The 17,285-nt window shown below is 40.2% G+C and overlaps 1 protein-coding gene across 5 annotated transcripts in view; it reads right to left on the reverse strand.

The window, feature by feature from the left end:
- LOC126184089 (bestrophin-2-like) overlaps positions 1-17,285 on the reverse strand; it is a 610,224-nt gene that overhangs the window by 99,966 nt on the left and 492,973 nt on the right. For all 5 annotated transcript variants that reach the window (XM_049926445.1, XM_049926446.1, XM_049926447.1 and 2 more), the window contains one exon: positions 3,887-4,038. In XM_049926445.1, coding sequence (XP_049782402.1) covers positions 3,887-4,038 — 152 coding nt within the window. The remainder of the gene's footprint in view (positions 1-3,886; positions 4,039-17,285) is intronic.

Here is a 17,285-nt window from a genome sequence, read left to right on the forward strand (position 1 = left end):
GATGTCAACACAAAGTTTGACTCATTCCTTGAAAGCTACAAACACTGCTTCAATGTTGCCTTTCTTATAAAAAGAGTCAAAACTAAACATAAAACCAAAACATGGATTATACAGGGGATTAGAAAGTCATCAGACACTCTCAGAAAGTTGAATATATCAGCCAGGAAGAATGTAGCACTGAAAGCACATGTGAAATGTTATAGAAGCCTGTACAAGAAAGCAATAATTGCAGCTAAAAAGCTTGATAATTATTCATATATTGAGAAAGGTAACAACAAAATGAAGTCAACTTGGGAGGTAATAAATAAAAATATAGGTAGACACAAAAGAAAAGATAACAGCTTTGTCATTAAAACTGGGGGTAAAACTGTTAAGGACCCACTTCAGATTGCCTATATATTTAAGAAACATTTCACAAATATAGCCATAAATTTAATTAAAACTAAATGCAATTCCAATAGCAAGGTAAAAATCCCCATGAATAACATGACAATGTTCCTTTATCCAGTAACTGAATCAGAGGTACTAAATGCTATAAATAAGTTAAAAAATAAAATGTCATGTGGGTGTGATGGGATTCCTGAGAAAGTCATTAAGCAAAGTGGAAGAAACATAGCCTCACATCTCACTGAAATCATAAATGAATCTTTTAAGACAGGGGTGTTTCCATCAAAACTTAAAATGTCAACTATAAAGCCACTTTACGAGAACAGTGATAAACATGATGTTAGTAACTTTAGGCCTTTATCAATGTCATCAGGTTTCTCAAAAATAATAGAAAGGATAATGTATCATAGACTATACAAATTTCTTATTACGAATAGAATATTGGTTAATGCACAAAATGGTTTCCGTAAAGATAAATCAACTGAAACAGCTATCTTCAATTCTTTTGCAACTTGTTCTAAATTCCATAAATAGAAAGGAATTAAATTGTGGATTGTTTTTAGACTTATCAAAGGCCTTTGATGTCATTGACCATAAGTTACTGCTTAGGAAGTTATATGCCTATGCGATAGGTGGAGTTGCCCACAAATGGTTTGAATCATATCTGTCGGACAGGTATCAGAAGGTGGAGATAAGCCATGCAGATAGGACATATTCATCAAGATTTGAGAGAGTTTTGTACAGAGTACCCCAGGGATCTGTATTAGGGCCATTACTGTTTTTAATATTTATCAACGACCTGCCAAGTCAACTATCTGAAGCAGAAGCAGTACTGTTTGCTGGATCAACTTCAGACATATTACAAATAAAATAAAAACTAACCTTACAGTAGAACTGGGTAAGTGTAAGATTGAACAAGCATCATACACTAAATTCTTGGGAGTATGGTTTGATGAACACTTAAGATGGGAAAAGCATGTAATATCATTGAACAAAAAATTAAGTCAAACATGTTATATACTTAGAATGCTTAAAAGCTCATGTAATATTGAAACAGTGTTATGTGTTTATTTCTCATTCATGCACAGTTTATTAAGATATGGTGTACAGTTTTGGGGGAACAACAGTCTAATAAAACATTCATTTAGACTACAAAAGAAGGCAGTCAGAATAATAAAAGGTATAGGATATAGAAACTCTTGTAGGCATACTTTCAAAGAGTTAAAAATCATGACACTACCATCCTTATACATATATGAAAGCATATGTTTCTTAAGAGAACACGAGGAATTTTCTACATTAAACAGAGAATTTTACAACTACAAAATGGGGAATAGGAATGATTTCCACAGAGAAATTCATAAAACAGCTATGTATCACAAAAGTGTACTATACCAACCCAAAATCCTCTACAGTGCTCTCCCCAAAGAACTAAAAATAATACCAAAACTGCGCATATTTAAAAGAGAATTAAGAAAGATCTTATTGAGCAATAGTTTTTACAGTATTGAAGAGTTTATGAATTATTGACAATAAAAGTGCAGTTAATATTTCCCTGACATAATAACCATGTGTAATTGCTCACATTTAAATACTTGCTGTTTCTATGAAAGTGTGAAACAGTGTTAATGTAAGAATGGAAATAATCTTTGATGTGAGAATCACTAGCTTTTTTTTGTATGTTGTTATCCTACTTGTATATTTTTATGTTAATGTTCTTATAGTTCTATTAAAATTGTAATGTCTAAGTGACAAGTAAATTCGATTATAAATTTTCATGTATGTGTATTTTAAATTGTAATGTTTATTGACAAGTCCTATGTCATTTTGATGATGTACTACAAGGACACTAATAAATTGAATTGAATTGAATTGAATTGAATTGAATTGAACTGAATTGAATTGAATTGAATTCCTCATACATTGAACCAATTTCATCCTCACATATAACTACATCTCTTTTGAGAGGGAGATATACAAACAAATCTGCAACATTGTCATGGGCATTCATAGCTCCTTCCTATGCCCATCTTTTCTAAATTATTTATGTTTTACCAGAACTTTCCATACCATATTGACTTAGGGAGTAAATCAGTCTGAAAAACACTCAGAGTATATTGCACTGGCTTATTCTTGGTAGTGTAAAACATCAGAATATCAAAGAAACAATGGGGATCTGAAGGCCTGATAGCTATGAAGCACCTTCAGGATGATCTCAATCTAAGCTGGGTGGCCTCATCTTGATCCCCCTCCCTTTTTTCCCCTTTTTCCTTCCACAACAAGAGATGTAAATTAGTCACAGAAGGCAACAGCCAATCCAGTTTAGACAATCTGTAAATTAACATTGTAGCATTCTTGTTTTCCAAATATTTTCAATGGGCATAAAAAATTATATAGATGATGTTTTCATAAAGCATTACTACATTCGATATGGGATGGAAAAAAGATGATTTGGATTTAACATCCCATTGGTGGAGTGGTCCATATGGGCACAAGAGGTGAGATTTGACAAGGATGGCTTTGTTGATCATGTTGTTTTCAATGGTATCATCCTAGCATTCACCTTGGGCAACTTAGGGGGGGAAAAATAATAATTAAATCTTTATTTGGTTGAATCAATCTATGGTGTTGCTCAATGTCTTTTCAAGAGGCTTCTCATGCATTGCTCAGGTTTTATATATCTCTCTTAAAATTGTCATTTTATGTATACCATTACATTAACAGACTTTCACATAGAATATGAAACATTTATTTCATCAGTAATTTCATATTAAGATTATTCATTAAGTTTTGGGTGAATTAAAGTACTACTGTTGTTGTATAATAAAATTTAATTTGTTGTTTAACTTATACTTGGCACAGTTATTAATTAAAATGAGTGTTCTTGATTTTTGAATACAGTGGTGGGCCTTTGAGAGAAGAAAGTCGAGCTGCCCAACTGTGTTTACAGCCTGTTAAGTAAATGAACTTAATTGTTATTGGAATTAAGCCATAATTAGTTAGGAAACAATCTATTTTTCATTACTCCAATTCCAAAATTTACGTAGTCTCTGAGGAAAGGGGTTTATGTTACATATTTCCAAAACTTGCTTCAGATGTTGTAATCATTGCCTTGCTGTTTGCACAGCTCTTCATTAGCAGTTAAAGTAACGGTGGTATCACTGATACAGTCTGAAACTTGTGACTGTCAAATAATAAGCATACAGTACTTTTAATCACTAAATGACAAATGACTACATTGAAAACTACCATACCATGTATTTGAAACATTACTCAACAAATATCATAAACAACAGGAGTTAAGCTGAAAAAAGTATGAATATTACAAACTGAGTGAGTAGCAAAGTATTAATTTATGGTAATGTATTGATTTACTATTACATAACTAATAAATGCTAAAAGATAATTTCAACTTAAGTATGAAAATGTTGCATCCTTGAAACATTTCATTCTAAAATTTTAACAGTATTATCTATGCCATTACTGCTATTTTACTTACTGCATGTTGTGAACAGATCCACGATATGTCTTTTTCTTGTATGCTACAGAAGCCTCGGTGTAAGGCAGTATCAAGTCCACCTGATCAAAATACATATCTTTCACTAGTGGTGGAGATTTAGCCATTAATGTGTCCACTCCAAGATATGAAACCTGTGGACAATGTGTAGAGCTGAACACAGACACTGCAAAAAGAAGATTCTCATTTACAATAATACAATGAATGAATTGCTTCCTTCAGTATGTGCTTAAAATATGCATTCATATTTTTAAGTTTGTACACACACTGAAGGCTAAACATACATTCAGAGAATTTCAGTACTGAAAGCTTCATTTCAAATTCATAATTAGATTTTTGCAAAAGAAAAAATGTTGTGCTGTCTCTAAAACATTTATTTTTAGAAGTAACACCTAGTAATTTCCAAGCATTCTGTTTTGTAACAATATTTTGAAACTGGAAATGCTAACTGTGGAATGTACATTCAGTGACTGAACTGACACAGAAGTGATCTTTCCATTTGAAGATGGTATCCAGCAACTTCCAGTGCCATGAATTTAATGTAGTTCTATTGAATAACTGTCCATGGATGCATAAATATCTTGACAGGAAAGTCACTACACTTATTGTCTTGCATCTGCAGTATATGATAGAGAAATAACATAATTCTTTATCTGCAGAATAATGACTTCATCTTACAAGGGAACCTCTCCATCGCACCCCCCTCAGATTTAGTTATAATTTGGCACAGTGGATAGGCATTGAAAAACTGAATACAGATCAGCCAAGAAAACAGAAAGAAGTTGTGTGGAACTATGAAAAAATAAGCAAAATATACAAACTAAGTAGTTCATGGGCAACATAAGCAACATCAAGATTGATGAGGGCACAGGAGTGCCATGGTCCCATGGTTAGCATGAGCAGCTGTGGAGCGAGAGGTCCTTGGTTCAAGTCTTCCCTCCAGAAAAAAAGTTTAAATTTTTATTTTCATACAATTATCAGAGTTCAGGCACTCGCACATTATCAATTTCACTCTCTAAAATTCCAGGACATGTTCAGATTTGCTTGGACATATGCAGGATTTGACAGTCTACACACAGAAAAATTTGAAAACTTTAAAAACATATGTTTTGACAGAGCACAGAGAAAACTGTGTGACTGTGAAACTGTTGCATTCATTTGTTGCAGTTTATGTGACACACTCTTATGTTTTCATCACTTTTTTGGGTATGTTATCACATCCACAAGAAAACCTAAATCGGGCAAGGTAGAAGAATCTTTTTCCCATTTGCCAAGTGTACAAGTTAGGTGGGTCGATGACATATTCCTGTCATGTGTCGCACATGCTTTCACCAGTGTCGTATAGAATATATTAGACGTGTTTTCCTGGATCAAATGTTTTCGGTTCCCATTGGAGAGGCACGTCCTTTCATCTACTAATCGCACGGTTTTTTGGTGCGGTCGCAAAACACAGACACTAAACTTATTACAGTGAACAGAGATGTCAATGAACGAATGGACAGATCATAACTTTGCAAAAATGAAGTAAGTAAACTTTTCGCTCAAGGGTAGACTTGAACCTAGGACCTCTCGCTCCGGAGCTGCTCACGCTAACCATGGCACCAAGGCGCTCCTGTGCCCTGATCAACCTTTATGTTGCCTATGAACTACTCAGTTTGTATATTTTGCTTATTTTTTCATAGTTCCACACAACTTCTTCCTGGTTTCTCGACTGATCTGTGTTCAGTTTTTCAAGGCCTATCCACTGTGCCAAATTATAACTAAATCTGAGGGAGGTGTGATGGGGAGGTTCCTTTGTTAGTTGGATAGCCAAATGATCAAGTAGTGTTATTAACTGTTAGTAAAGTTTTACTTGATATAATTTCATTGTACTTGTTGGTGACTTGAACTAATATAAAACTCTTGACTTCTCATCTGGTTAACATCACTGAAGTAATGTGACATTTTGATGCATGTCACTCCCATCATGCTCTGGTAAAGTATTGAAACAGTGACTTGGTCATTTTTATACAGGTGAGGTGGTGGGATGGTCCACCCCACTTGTATGCCACAGTGTGGGTGGAAGTAGGGATGAAACTGCACTTGAGTGCCAGTGTGGTCAGTTTGGCTCCATCCCATCTAAATGCCTTTAGCTGGCAGTGAGCATGGGCTTATTGTATGCCTTTGAATACCATCAGAAAATTTACATGCTGCTGCTAGATCCAGCATGCAAGGAACTCATCAAGGTTGTGAAATTAGCTGTAATAAAGAAGAGTACTGCTCTTATGAGGAGCTCAGACTTGTCACCAGAAATGATGAAACAACTACAACCTAAAGTGCCAGCACCTCCTCGCTTATAGGGGATTCCAAAATTACATAAGGAAGAACTGCCCTATGTACAATAGTAAACACCATCATATAGAATGGCTAAATATTTGGCAGAATTACTGAAATCTTTAGTAAACACTGTGTCCATCATGTGGAGAACTTATATGAGATAACAAAATTGTTGAAAGATGTCCAACATGACAAAGGCCACCTCTGCTGGAGAGTTATAATCTAATGTCACTATTCAGCTAAATGACTCTTAGAGACCTTCTGGAATTCCTGGAGCAACAGTTTGAGCCACACATGGTTAGACATTTTCAATGCACTCTGACCACCACATAAGATCATTGCAATGTTATTTCTTACAAACGAGTGGATTCTGTGGCTACAGGTCCCCCATAGAACCAAAAATAGTCAATATATGTTTATGCACAATTTTCAGAAAATTTCTATTGCTACTGCAGATCTCAAACCTAACTGTTTTTATAGATGCACATATGACATCATCACAGTGTAGCCACATTGTAAGGAAGCCCCTGATAAATTTCTTGGACACATAAACTTGAATTGTGAGGATATAAAATTTGTCATAGAAGTATGGAAAGATTGGTTTCCTCCATTACTTGATATTACTATGAAAGAAGCTAGATGGTTCATTAAGTGACTCTGAATAGAGGAATCTGACATAAGCAGATCTGTATTTGTGTGATCTTAGGATCTCCTTGTGGGCAACAGATTGTACTGTTCTTGGGTGTGATTTTAGTTGGCTGAGCACTGGTTGCAAGTTCTGTGGCCACTGTCTACATTGATTAGCCCATCAGCCACTCATATTTTGACAGCCACCTTCAAAACACAGTCATAAAATGATTAGAACTGACTTAACACTTCTGTTTCTTTATATTTCATTGAGTTCCCTGTAGCCGTGTTATGTTCTACAAGTGCAGATTTTGTTGGATACTTAATTTCACTGTGTTTTCTGTGTTCCTTGCATCTTTCTTCAGCTGCCTGCACAGACTGGTCAAAGAATGCCTTGCCACATTTACATAGAATATGGTAAACACCCAAATTACAGAGCCCCATGTCATATTTCACTGTACCTAATTAGCACATTTTCTGGAGGTGGATGGAAAATGCATTTGACATTATGTCAATTCTACCAAGTTTGTTCAATAATTCACCATCGTATGGCAGATATGCAATTGTCTTATACTCCTCATTGTGTTTTATTTGCTGGTCCCATAACTTCTGCCTGAAGTCTTGTGCTACGTGCATTTCATTTCAACACATCTTTAATGTGGTTGAGTTTCCTTCACAAGCTTTATTCATCGAATACTGCATGAGCCCTGTGTGCTAGTGTATGTAGCACACCCTCATGCTTTGAAGGATGATAGCAGCTGGCAGTGTGGGGATACAAACCAATTTAGATGATTTTCCCTTTAAACACTGTTGAAATAACCATTTCAGACAGCAAGATGGAGTTATCGCAACTGTCCAAAATCGATCCATACTTGCAGCCCGCACCACCGATGGTGCTGCAAGTGGCCACTATGAGATGAATGCCAGGCAATCATTGTATTACATAGTGGGATCCTGTGGATGAGCCTGATATAAGTGGGGGCTCTGCCGAGGAACAGCAGTTCTCTTTGGTGCTCTGTATGATCTCCATATTATGCTGGCTGCCTTGTAATAACGATTAACAGCTCAGACCTGGAATGCTCTTAGACTGTTTGATTCTGTACATCTGGTTCACTGTTTGTCTATCCAGTAAATATGGAATAAAGAGTGTTAGTAAGTGTAAACCTAAACAACTGTGTCCCAAAGTGCTGTCTGTTTTGTGCTTGACTAACATGTCCAAAAAGAAGAGTTCAACATTCTCTCCCATCTCTAAGATAAATTTAATACTGAGGTACAGAGAGCTCAGATGTTGAAGAAACTCCTGAAGTTTTTCAATTCCACGTGGCCACCCCACAAATGTGTGATCAATATATCTGAAAGAGGGCGTAGGTTTCAATACAGCTGCTGGCAACGCAATCCACTTGTTTATAATAGTCACTATTTAAAAGAAAGAATGTTGTCAGGACAAATTTTAAGAGATTAGTCACTGTCAGGTTGAATTTCTCCCTGATCAACTTGAGGGAACAAAGGCGTAGTTCTGGTGCTGAAATTTATTGACATAGGGGCTTAATACTGCCATTTTGATTTTTTTGTATTTCTAGCTGGGACATAGGTGTGCCCACGTTGCTCACAATTGGACATAGAGGAATATCTTGTTTGTGAATCTTTGCTATGCTGTTGATATTTCACGGTGCTACGTCTCATCGTTGAAGCTTTTGATGATTTCCCTCTGTTGGTCATGTCTCCCTTCAGTTTTCTGTATGTTGGATCCTTGAGTGGGTTGTACATTTTGTGGTTGTACACTGACAGGGGAAGTAGTATAGTGGCATTTCTTTAGTCAGTACCCCACAAAGAATCAGGCAAGAGTAGACAATCTATCTCTAAGTGGACTATGAAAATTTGTTAGATGTTTTGTCCAGTCACTGACGTTTGTTCTGGGTCCTTTCCATTAGTATTGCCAAACTAGATCATCTTGTGATCTGGTCAGTAGCCATGGTTTTTACATGATGGGCAATCCTCATGAGTGTTGGTATTGTACTACAGTAATGGTATCTCACTGGGAAGGTGAGAGAGCTGAGTAGATACCCTTTTGTGTCGCTAAACTTATCCAACTTATCCAACATAGAGGAATCAGATGTTTGCTATTAAGGATTCCCAGTGAATCAATTGTACTGTTCTTGGCCATCCAGCTGGGTGCAGTTGTCTTCATAATACAATATTTTGACTTCCTACCTTGCTGTGTTCTCCATGTCATATGTGTAGAATGAGTGTCATCACTACCTGCAGCCACCTTTATACTGGGATTGCTCCACAGCCCTTCCCCCACTACCCAGTCACACACTGTGTCAGGTGGGGTGGTGGGCAGGAGTGGATCACCCAAATCTGAGTGTGAAGCACAGTCTGTCAGTGAATGCGCAAGTGGCTCTCAGCTGATGCTATCATTTTAGTTGGCCAAGTGCAGTGTCCTAAGCTTTAGTTATAGTGTAGCCACTGTCTCTGTTGATCGGCACATCAACCACTCATATTTCAACAACCTTCTTCAGAACAAAATCACAAAATGATGAGGTCAATCTTAAGACCCACATTTCTTCATACTTAATTGAGTCCACAGTAGCCATGCATTGTTCTGCAACCACAGATTTTGTTAGTTGCTTAAATTCGTTGTGTCTTCTGTGTTTCTTGCATCAGAATATGTGGTTGCAAAATGTTGCATGGTTTAAGGGGACTTCATGAAGTATGAAGAAAGGGAGTGTTAAGACAAACCTTGTCATTTTGGGACTGTGTTCTAAAGGGGGATATCGAAATACAAGTGACAGATGGGCTGATAAATAGCGACAGTGGCTGCAGCCTAAACAAAGATTGGTACCTAGTGCTCAGCCAACTAAAATCACAGCATCAGCTGAGTGTCACTTCTGCACCCAGTGGGGGCTACAAAAATAATGGAGGATTAGGATTCAGACCCAGATTTTGGCAATTCCATCCTCCCACCGCTCTACCCAATGCAGTGTGTGAGCAGCTATTGGGCTACTGGAGGAAGGGGTGGGGAGAAATTACAATATAAAGGAGGCAGGATGTAGCAAAGACCCTCATTCTACAGGCATCACCTGAAGAAGACAGCAAGGTATGATGTCAAAATATCACATTATAAAGACAGTTGCATCCAGCCTGACAACTGAGAACAGCACAAAATAGTTGATCTGCTCATAAAGCTTAAGATCACACATCAGATTCTACTATGGAGAGGAGATTTAGCAGAGAAGTGTCTTCGCAGATCTCTCACCCTCCTAATGAGTTGCTGTCCTATAGGACAATACCAACATTTGTGAGGATCACCTATCAAATAAAAACTGTGTGCTGCTCACTGGATCACAAGAACAGCTTGTCTGGCAGTAGTATGGGGAAAGATCTGATATACATTTAGGTAACTGGACCTAACATCTAAGGAATTATTCACACTCCACTTAGAGATGGCTTTTCTACTGTTGCATAATTCTTTGGAGTGCATTGATGCTGTCTTTGGGGCTCAGGCGGGCAGATTTTGATGCAGTGCTGCTTCCAAACAAGCCTTCAAGTTTGAATGCCTGACCAAAGGAGAGTAACAGCCCCAACAAGAGCAGAAATGGACCACAATAAACCTCATATGGAAATAGATTGATAACATAGCAAAATCAGCTCCGGAAAAGGGACTCAACTTCGCACCAACACTGGCCACTATACTAGTTACTTATTTCATCACTGGTATATAACAAGTAATTTCCACCCTCCACAGTGATATGTCAGGAAACATATCATGCATTCACTAGAACCATTCCACTGGTTATGAATATCATGAAAGAGGAAAGAACAAGGGAATGATCCTGAAATAGTCATTCTATCAGCAGGTGAAGGAAATGCCACTGTACTAATTCTCCTGTCAGAGTACAACCACAAAATGGAGAGCCTACTGGATAATCCAGCATACAGAAAGGTGAAGGGGGACCCAACCAACAGATTATAGGAGAAGACCATTGAGCTTCTACAGCAGTCCCTTCTGGAGGTAATTGTCAGGAAGCTTTGACCATGAGCTACAGCACCATCAAGGCTGAACAAGAAGTTCCTCTACATCCAATTATGAGCAACATAGATGCACCTACAGACCAGTTGTAAAACACATCTAATGGCAGTATTAAGCCCCTATGTCAGTAAATGTCTGCACCACATCAGGAACTCCTCAGTAAATTTCATTCAACAGTTACAAGAACTATGCCTTTATGGCCAGGACCTTGTGGTGAACTTTTATGTGGTCTCCCTCATCACCAGAGCATGACTTGCTGATTCCCTCAAGTTACTCAAGCAGATTCAACCCAAGAAAAACTAATCTTTCTCTTCAATGGTGACTATGATGAACAAACGGATGGCACCACCTTGGGGAGCCCTCTGTCACCAATTCTGACAAGCTTTTTTTTATGGAAGATTCCGAATAGCAAGCTCTGAAAATAGCTGCATAGAAACTATTCAGATATGTTGATGGCTCATTTTTGGTGTGGCCACACGGGAGTGAAAAACTGCAAGAGTTTCTCAAACACCTGACCTCTTTGCACCTCAGTATTAAATTCACCATGCAGGTGGAAGAGAATGTCAAACTCCCCTTTTTTCTCTCTGTGCATCGTAGTTAAGCACAAAATGGACAGTGCTGTGGGACACAGTGTGTATAGGAAAACCACCTACACTGATTTGTATCTCCACGCTGCCAGCTGCCATCATACTTTACTGCCAGATGGTTGGCTGGGTAGACTGGTACATGGGGCCCATGCAGTATTGGATGAAGAAAGCCTACCAAGGGACCCAGCACTCAGCCAACTACAATCACAGGGTTGCTTGAGTGCCACTTTCATGTGCAACAGGGCTACAAAAGCTCTGAGGGGCTGAGGTTCTTAACCAGCTTTCAGCTATCACATCCTTCCACCCCTCCACCTCATGCAGTGTGAAATGAGTAGTGGGTTAGGGAGTGGTGAACAATCACTATTTTAAGGTGGCAGTATGCAGTGAAGATGCTCATTCTCCAGATATCACTTGAAGAAGACACCAAGGTACTCCATCAAAATATTGTGTTACAAAGATGACTGCACCTGTCTGGACACCCAAGAATAGTGCAAAAAGATCTGTATTAACACACATCTAGTTACTGCCACCCAATCCAGTATGGCATGGCCTTGAGAACTATTATTCAAAGGGATAGGGCATAAATGTCCACAAAAAATTCCAGAAAACTGTAACACTTGAGGGAGATGTTATGAAGAAATGACTACAATGATACACAGATTATAAATTTCCAGCAAACTGTAACACTTGAGGGAGACGTTATGAAGGAATGACTACAATGATACACAGATTATGAAGGCAATGTAAACAGCATGCAGGGTTGAAATAATACAGGAACACAGAAGGGAACTGGTGTTTCTGCTATGTGTAGGACTTCTGACAGTCAAGACTGGAATTATTTTGAAGAAATACAACATTAAAAAGATTTTCTAAGCACTGCAAGAGATTGGAGTTTGAGTTGGCTTGGTGAAGGAGCAAGTGGGACTGTGCACAACATAGCACACTATTCAGTGTAAATGATGGCTGCAGTATATCAGGTAGACACAACACTGTATTCTACAGCATTGCTCAAAGCACATCACGTATATATGCTTCATGCAGGAAGCAAATTTGAAGGTTGTGGGGGACAGTTTGGAAGATAAATGTTGGTTGATTATGATCTGGGTACAGTGCTGTGTAAGATCAGAGGATTTTGGGACAGTATAATAGAGGAAATCATCAAAATTGAGACTAATTGTGGCCTCAGCCAGAGATGGGGACTACTAATGACTTCTGGTTACAACATGGTATTGGTCACAACATGCTTCAAGCACTCATAGCTGAGAGACATCCAGATAGCATGTGACCTGAAGCTTGACTAACTATGCCAGGACTTGAATGTGGTCCTTCCGCACTCCCATCTCCCCTGCGGCACTACCAGAGGGGAGGCCAGCCCACAGCATGGCTTATTGAAAAGGACAAACATGCTACTTCATCACTATACCAGAAGTTGATGGGACTGACACTCACTGAAATGTCATGCCATTCTTATGAACTCCCTCACCTGGAAACCCAAGAACTTTTTATTGGTAAAATACAGGGTGGCGCAGATGGATCGGGTGGTTTTGAAGTGGACTGTACGTCTGGAGGGGGGGAGCCAGGTGTTCGGCGACTTCGTCCTGTGGTGGGGGGGGGACGGGAAGTTTCAGTTGCAGGCTGGCAGTCAGTCGCGATGGCTACGTGGTCCGTTGAGCATCGTGTTTTCGCAGTGGAAGAGTTCATACGCAATAACGAGTCAATTGTTGCTGTGACGCGTGCCTTTCGCCGGCGTTTCAACATCCCACCTCGCGGTAGTGTTCCTAAGCGAGATACGATATTGAGTTGGGTGCATAATTTCCGCACTACTGGTTCATGTGCTCCAAAATGGACGCCTAGACCGCCAACAATAACAACGCCTGAGAACGTGGAGCGTGTGAGACGCGACGTCACTGCGAGCCCACGTCGACCAACGAGACGTCGTGCTCAAGCTCTTGGAATGTCACGTCGGAGCCTTCAAAGGATTCTTAACGAAGAACTGAAATTCCACCCCTATAAAATCCTGTTGGTACAGAAGATTCTCCCAACAGACCATCTTCAAAGGCTTCAGTTTAGCCAACAGATCTTGGAGTTATTGGAAGATGTAAACCTGATTATCATGATGTCTGACGAGGCTCACTTTCACATTAACGGATACGTAAACAAGCAAAATTGCCGTTACTGGGCCGACACTAACCCAAGAGATCTACACCAACGGCCTCTCCATAGTGACAAAGTGACGGTTTGGTGTGGGGTTTCTAAGGTAGGGATAATTGGTCCTTACTTTTTTGAAAATGAAAGGGAGCAGGCGGTTACTGTTAATTCGCAGCGTTATGTGAACATGATTGAAGATTTTCTTCTCCCACAACTTGAAGAGAACAATTACGACATGGGCAATATGTGGTTCCAACAAGACGGGGCAACTGCACATACCGCTAGGATATCAATGCAAGCTGTACGCGCTCTGTTCCCTGGCCGTTTGATTTCCCGTAATGGAGATGTCCATTGGCCCCCTCGCTCACCGGACCTCACGGTATGTGACTTTTTCTTATGGGGCTATTTAAAAGCAAGGGTCTACATGAACAAACCCCGGACCATTCAGGAGTTGAAGGCAGCAATTCACACCGAAATCACATCAATTCCTGGTGATGTGCTTGAGCGGGCAATGCGGAACGTTAAGGACCGACTCCAAGAATGCGTCGCTCGAGAAGGAGGGCATTTGATGGATGTAATTTTTAAAAACTAACATTACTATTTTTTTGTTAATAAATTCCATTGTAACTACACGTTTTGCACTTTATTTCAATCCAATACCTTTACAATTGACAGTTTGACAAGTATTTTAAAACCACCCGATCCATCTGCGCCACCCTGTATTACTAACTGCTTGCAATGTATAGAATTCCTGTAGCTCTTACTATAGAAAAAATGCTTCATTATCTTTCTTGATAATAGAGGATAGTTATTACATCACAGTTATTTGTATAATATGAATTAACAATACATCTCAAATAGCAGAAATTGCATTTAACTTCATTAAGAAAAAACAAAATAATGTACAGGAAGTTCTTGTTGATAATTACGAATTATTCAAGAACAAAGGAGATGTCTCATCAAAAGGCAGAAGTGCCACATCATCAGTAGATACACAAATGAAAGATACAGACCTTAGGTAGATTTTGGAATGCACTTCCTTTTTCAAGCATGTAGGAAAAAAAATGCACACCACAAACACATTCACTCATATGCACACACCTGTATCCCTACAGTGTGGTCAGTCAACCGCTAGGTCTTTACTGGCCCACAGTGAGTGTACTGGGGTGAGGTGGGGATGTGGGATGGGTAAGGGATGGTGACTGTTGAGAGGGAGGGGGAAGGGGGGTGAGGAGGAACAACTAGTGGCTCGTGAGAGAGTGGGGTGTCCACTGTGAGCTAGCTAGGGATGCAGGTAGAGGGAGCAGGTGGCAGACAGCTGGGCAGATGATTTCATAGACTAGGATATGAGATAAAAGCACACAGCTAGTTACACAGCTCAGAAAAGCTGGTGGTGGTGGGCAGGGTCCAGATGGAATATGTTGTGAAGCAGCAATTGAAATCTCACATGTTGTGCTCTGCTGCATGTTGTGCCACTGGCTGGTCCACTTGTTTTTGGAAACAGTTTGGCAGTGAAGATTCATTGTAGTTAACACCTGGCTGGTTGTCATACCAATGTACAACACAGTGCAGTGGTTGCAGCAGAGCTGGTATATAACATGGCTGCTTTCAGAGGTGGCCCAGCATCTGATGAGGCAGGATAAGTCTGTGATGGGACTGGAGTAGGTTGTGGTGGTGGCGGTTGGGTGGATTGGGCAGGTCTTGCATCTGGGGCTTCCTCAGGGGTACAATGCCTGTGGCAGGGAATTTGAGGAGGGGTGGGGGTTCATGGAATAGGAATGGACTAGGATGCTGTAGAGGTTGGGTGGGCAGCAGAACACCACTTAGGGAGGGGTTGGAAATATCTTGGGCAGGATATCCCCCATTCTGGGGACATGGTGATAGATAATCAAAGCCCTGATGAAGGACGTGTTGCCTGGGGTGATGCTGGGTGACAAGAGGAAGGCACTTCTTTGTGTTTGGTTCTTGGGATGGGGATCAATGTGAGGATTGTGTTTGTGTGTGTGTGTGTGTGTGTGTGTGTGTGTGTGTGTGTGTGTGTGTGTGCGTGCGTGCACAGGCAATACATGTGTGTGGGTGTGCGTGAGAGGATATGGTATGGGAGATCTGTTTGTGAATTATGTCTGGAGGACATTGCCTGTCTGCAAAGGCGTTTGTGAAGCTGCAGCATATTGGGTGATGGAGTTCTCATCACTGAAGATGCATCTCCCATGGTTGGCCAGGATGTATGGGGGAGATTATTTGTTGTGAAAAGGGTGGTAGCTGTCAAAGTGCAGGTAATGTTGGTGATTGGTGGGTTTGAGGTGGACAGAGGTGTGGATGGAGCCATCTGAGAGGAGGAAATCAATGTCTGGAAAGGTTGCATGGTGGGTAGAGAAGGACCAAGTGAAGTGGATGGGACAGAAGGTGTTGAGGTTGTGGAGGAATGAGGATAAGGTGTCCTGACCCTGGGTCAAAATTATAAAGATGCCATTGATAAACATGAATCAGACCAGGGATTTGGGGTTTTGGGAAGATATGAATGTTCACTCTAGGTGGCCCATGAAGACGTTGACATGGGAGGTTGCCATGGAGGTCACATAGCTGTGCCATGAATTTGTATACCTTCACTTTGAATGTGAAGTAGTTGTGGGATAGGATGTAGTTCGTTAGGTGTATGAGGAATGAAGTCGAGGGTCTGGGATGTGCAAGGCATTGGGAGAGGTTGTGTTCAATCACTGAAGGCCACGGGCATGAGGGATATTGGTGTATAGGAAGACCATATCAGCAGTGATGAGGTGGTGGGGATGGTGGAGAGCCAGGGCAGTTTAATGTGGGAAGCTAGGTTTTGGACAGTTGGTTGTAGACATTGATCACATGTTATATCACTGCTCAGTGTTTTACATTGGTATGACAATCAACCCACTGTCAACTAGAATGAATGCCCACCACCAAACTGTTTCCATCCAGTGGCACATCATGCAGCAGAGCACAACATGTGAGATTTCAATTGCTGCTTCACAATCCGTGCCATCTGGAGCATCTCCACCACCTGCTTTTCTGAGCTGTATAACTAGCTGTGCTTTTATCTAATGCCCTAGTCTATGAAATCATGTGCCCAGCAACCTGCCAACTGCCCCCTCTACCTGCATCCATAGAGGACTCCCCACTCTCCCATAGGTCTCTAGATTCATCACTTCCACCCCCTCCCTGCTTCCCAGTGGTCTCCATCCCTCACCCCACCCCATCCCACACCTCCACGTCACCCTAGTGCACTCACCATGGGCCAGGAACGAGCTGGCAGTCAACTAAGCACAATGTAAGCAGACAGATGTGTGCATGTGAGCGTGTGAGTGTGTGTGTGTGCTTGTGTGTGTGTGTGTGTGTGTGTGTGTGTGTGTGTGTGTGTGTGTGTTTGCATTTGTGTGCATGTTTTTGCTACAAGCTTGAAAAAGGAAGCGCATTCCAAAAGCTAGCCAGGCTCTGTACCATCTGTTTGTGTGCCTATTGACGACGCAGCACTTCTGCTTTTTGGTGAGTCATCTCCTTCATTTGTATATAATAAGGAAAGACAAGGATATTTTTAAACTAGAATACAATGAATTACTAAAAGTATAAGGCAATTTCTCATCCTTATTACACTAAAGAGAACAAATATTCTCACAATTTACTTGTCCTATTTTATACCTAC

This window comes from Schistocerca cancellata, chromosome 4, assembly GCF_023864275.1.
Source record: "Schistocerca cancellata isolate TAMUIC-IGC-003103 chromosome 4, iqSchCanc2.1, whole genome shotgun sequence".
Lineage (NCBI taxonomy): Eukaryota > Metazoa > Arthropoda > Insecta > Orthoptera > Acrididae > Schistocerca > Schistocerca cancellata.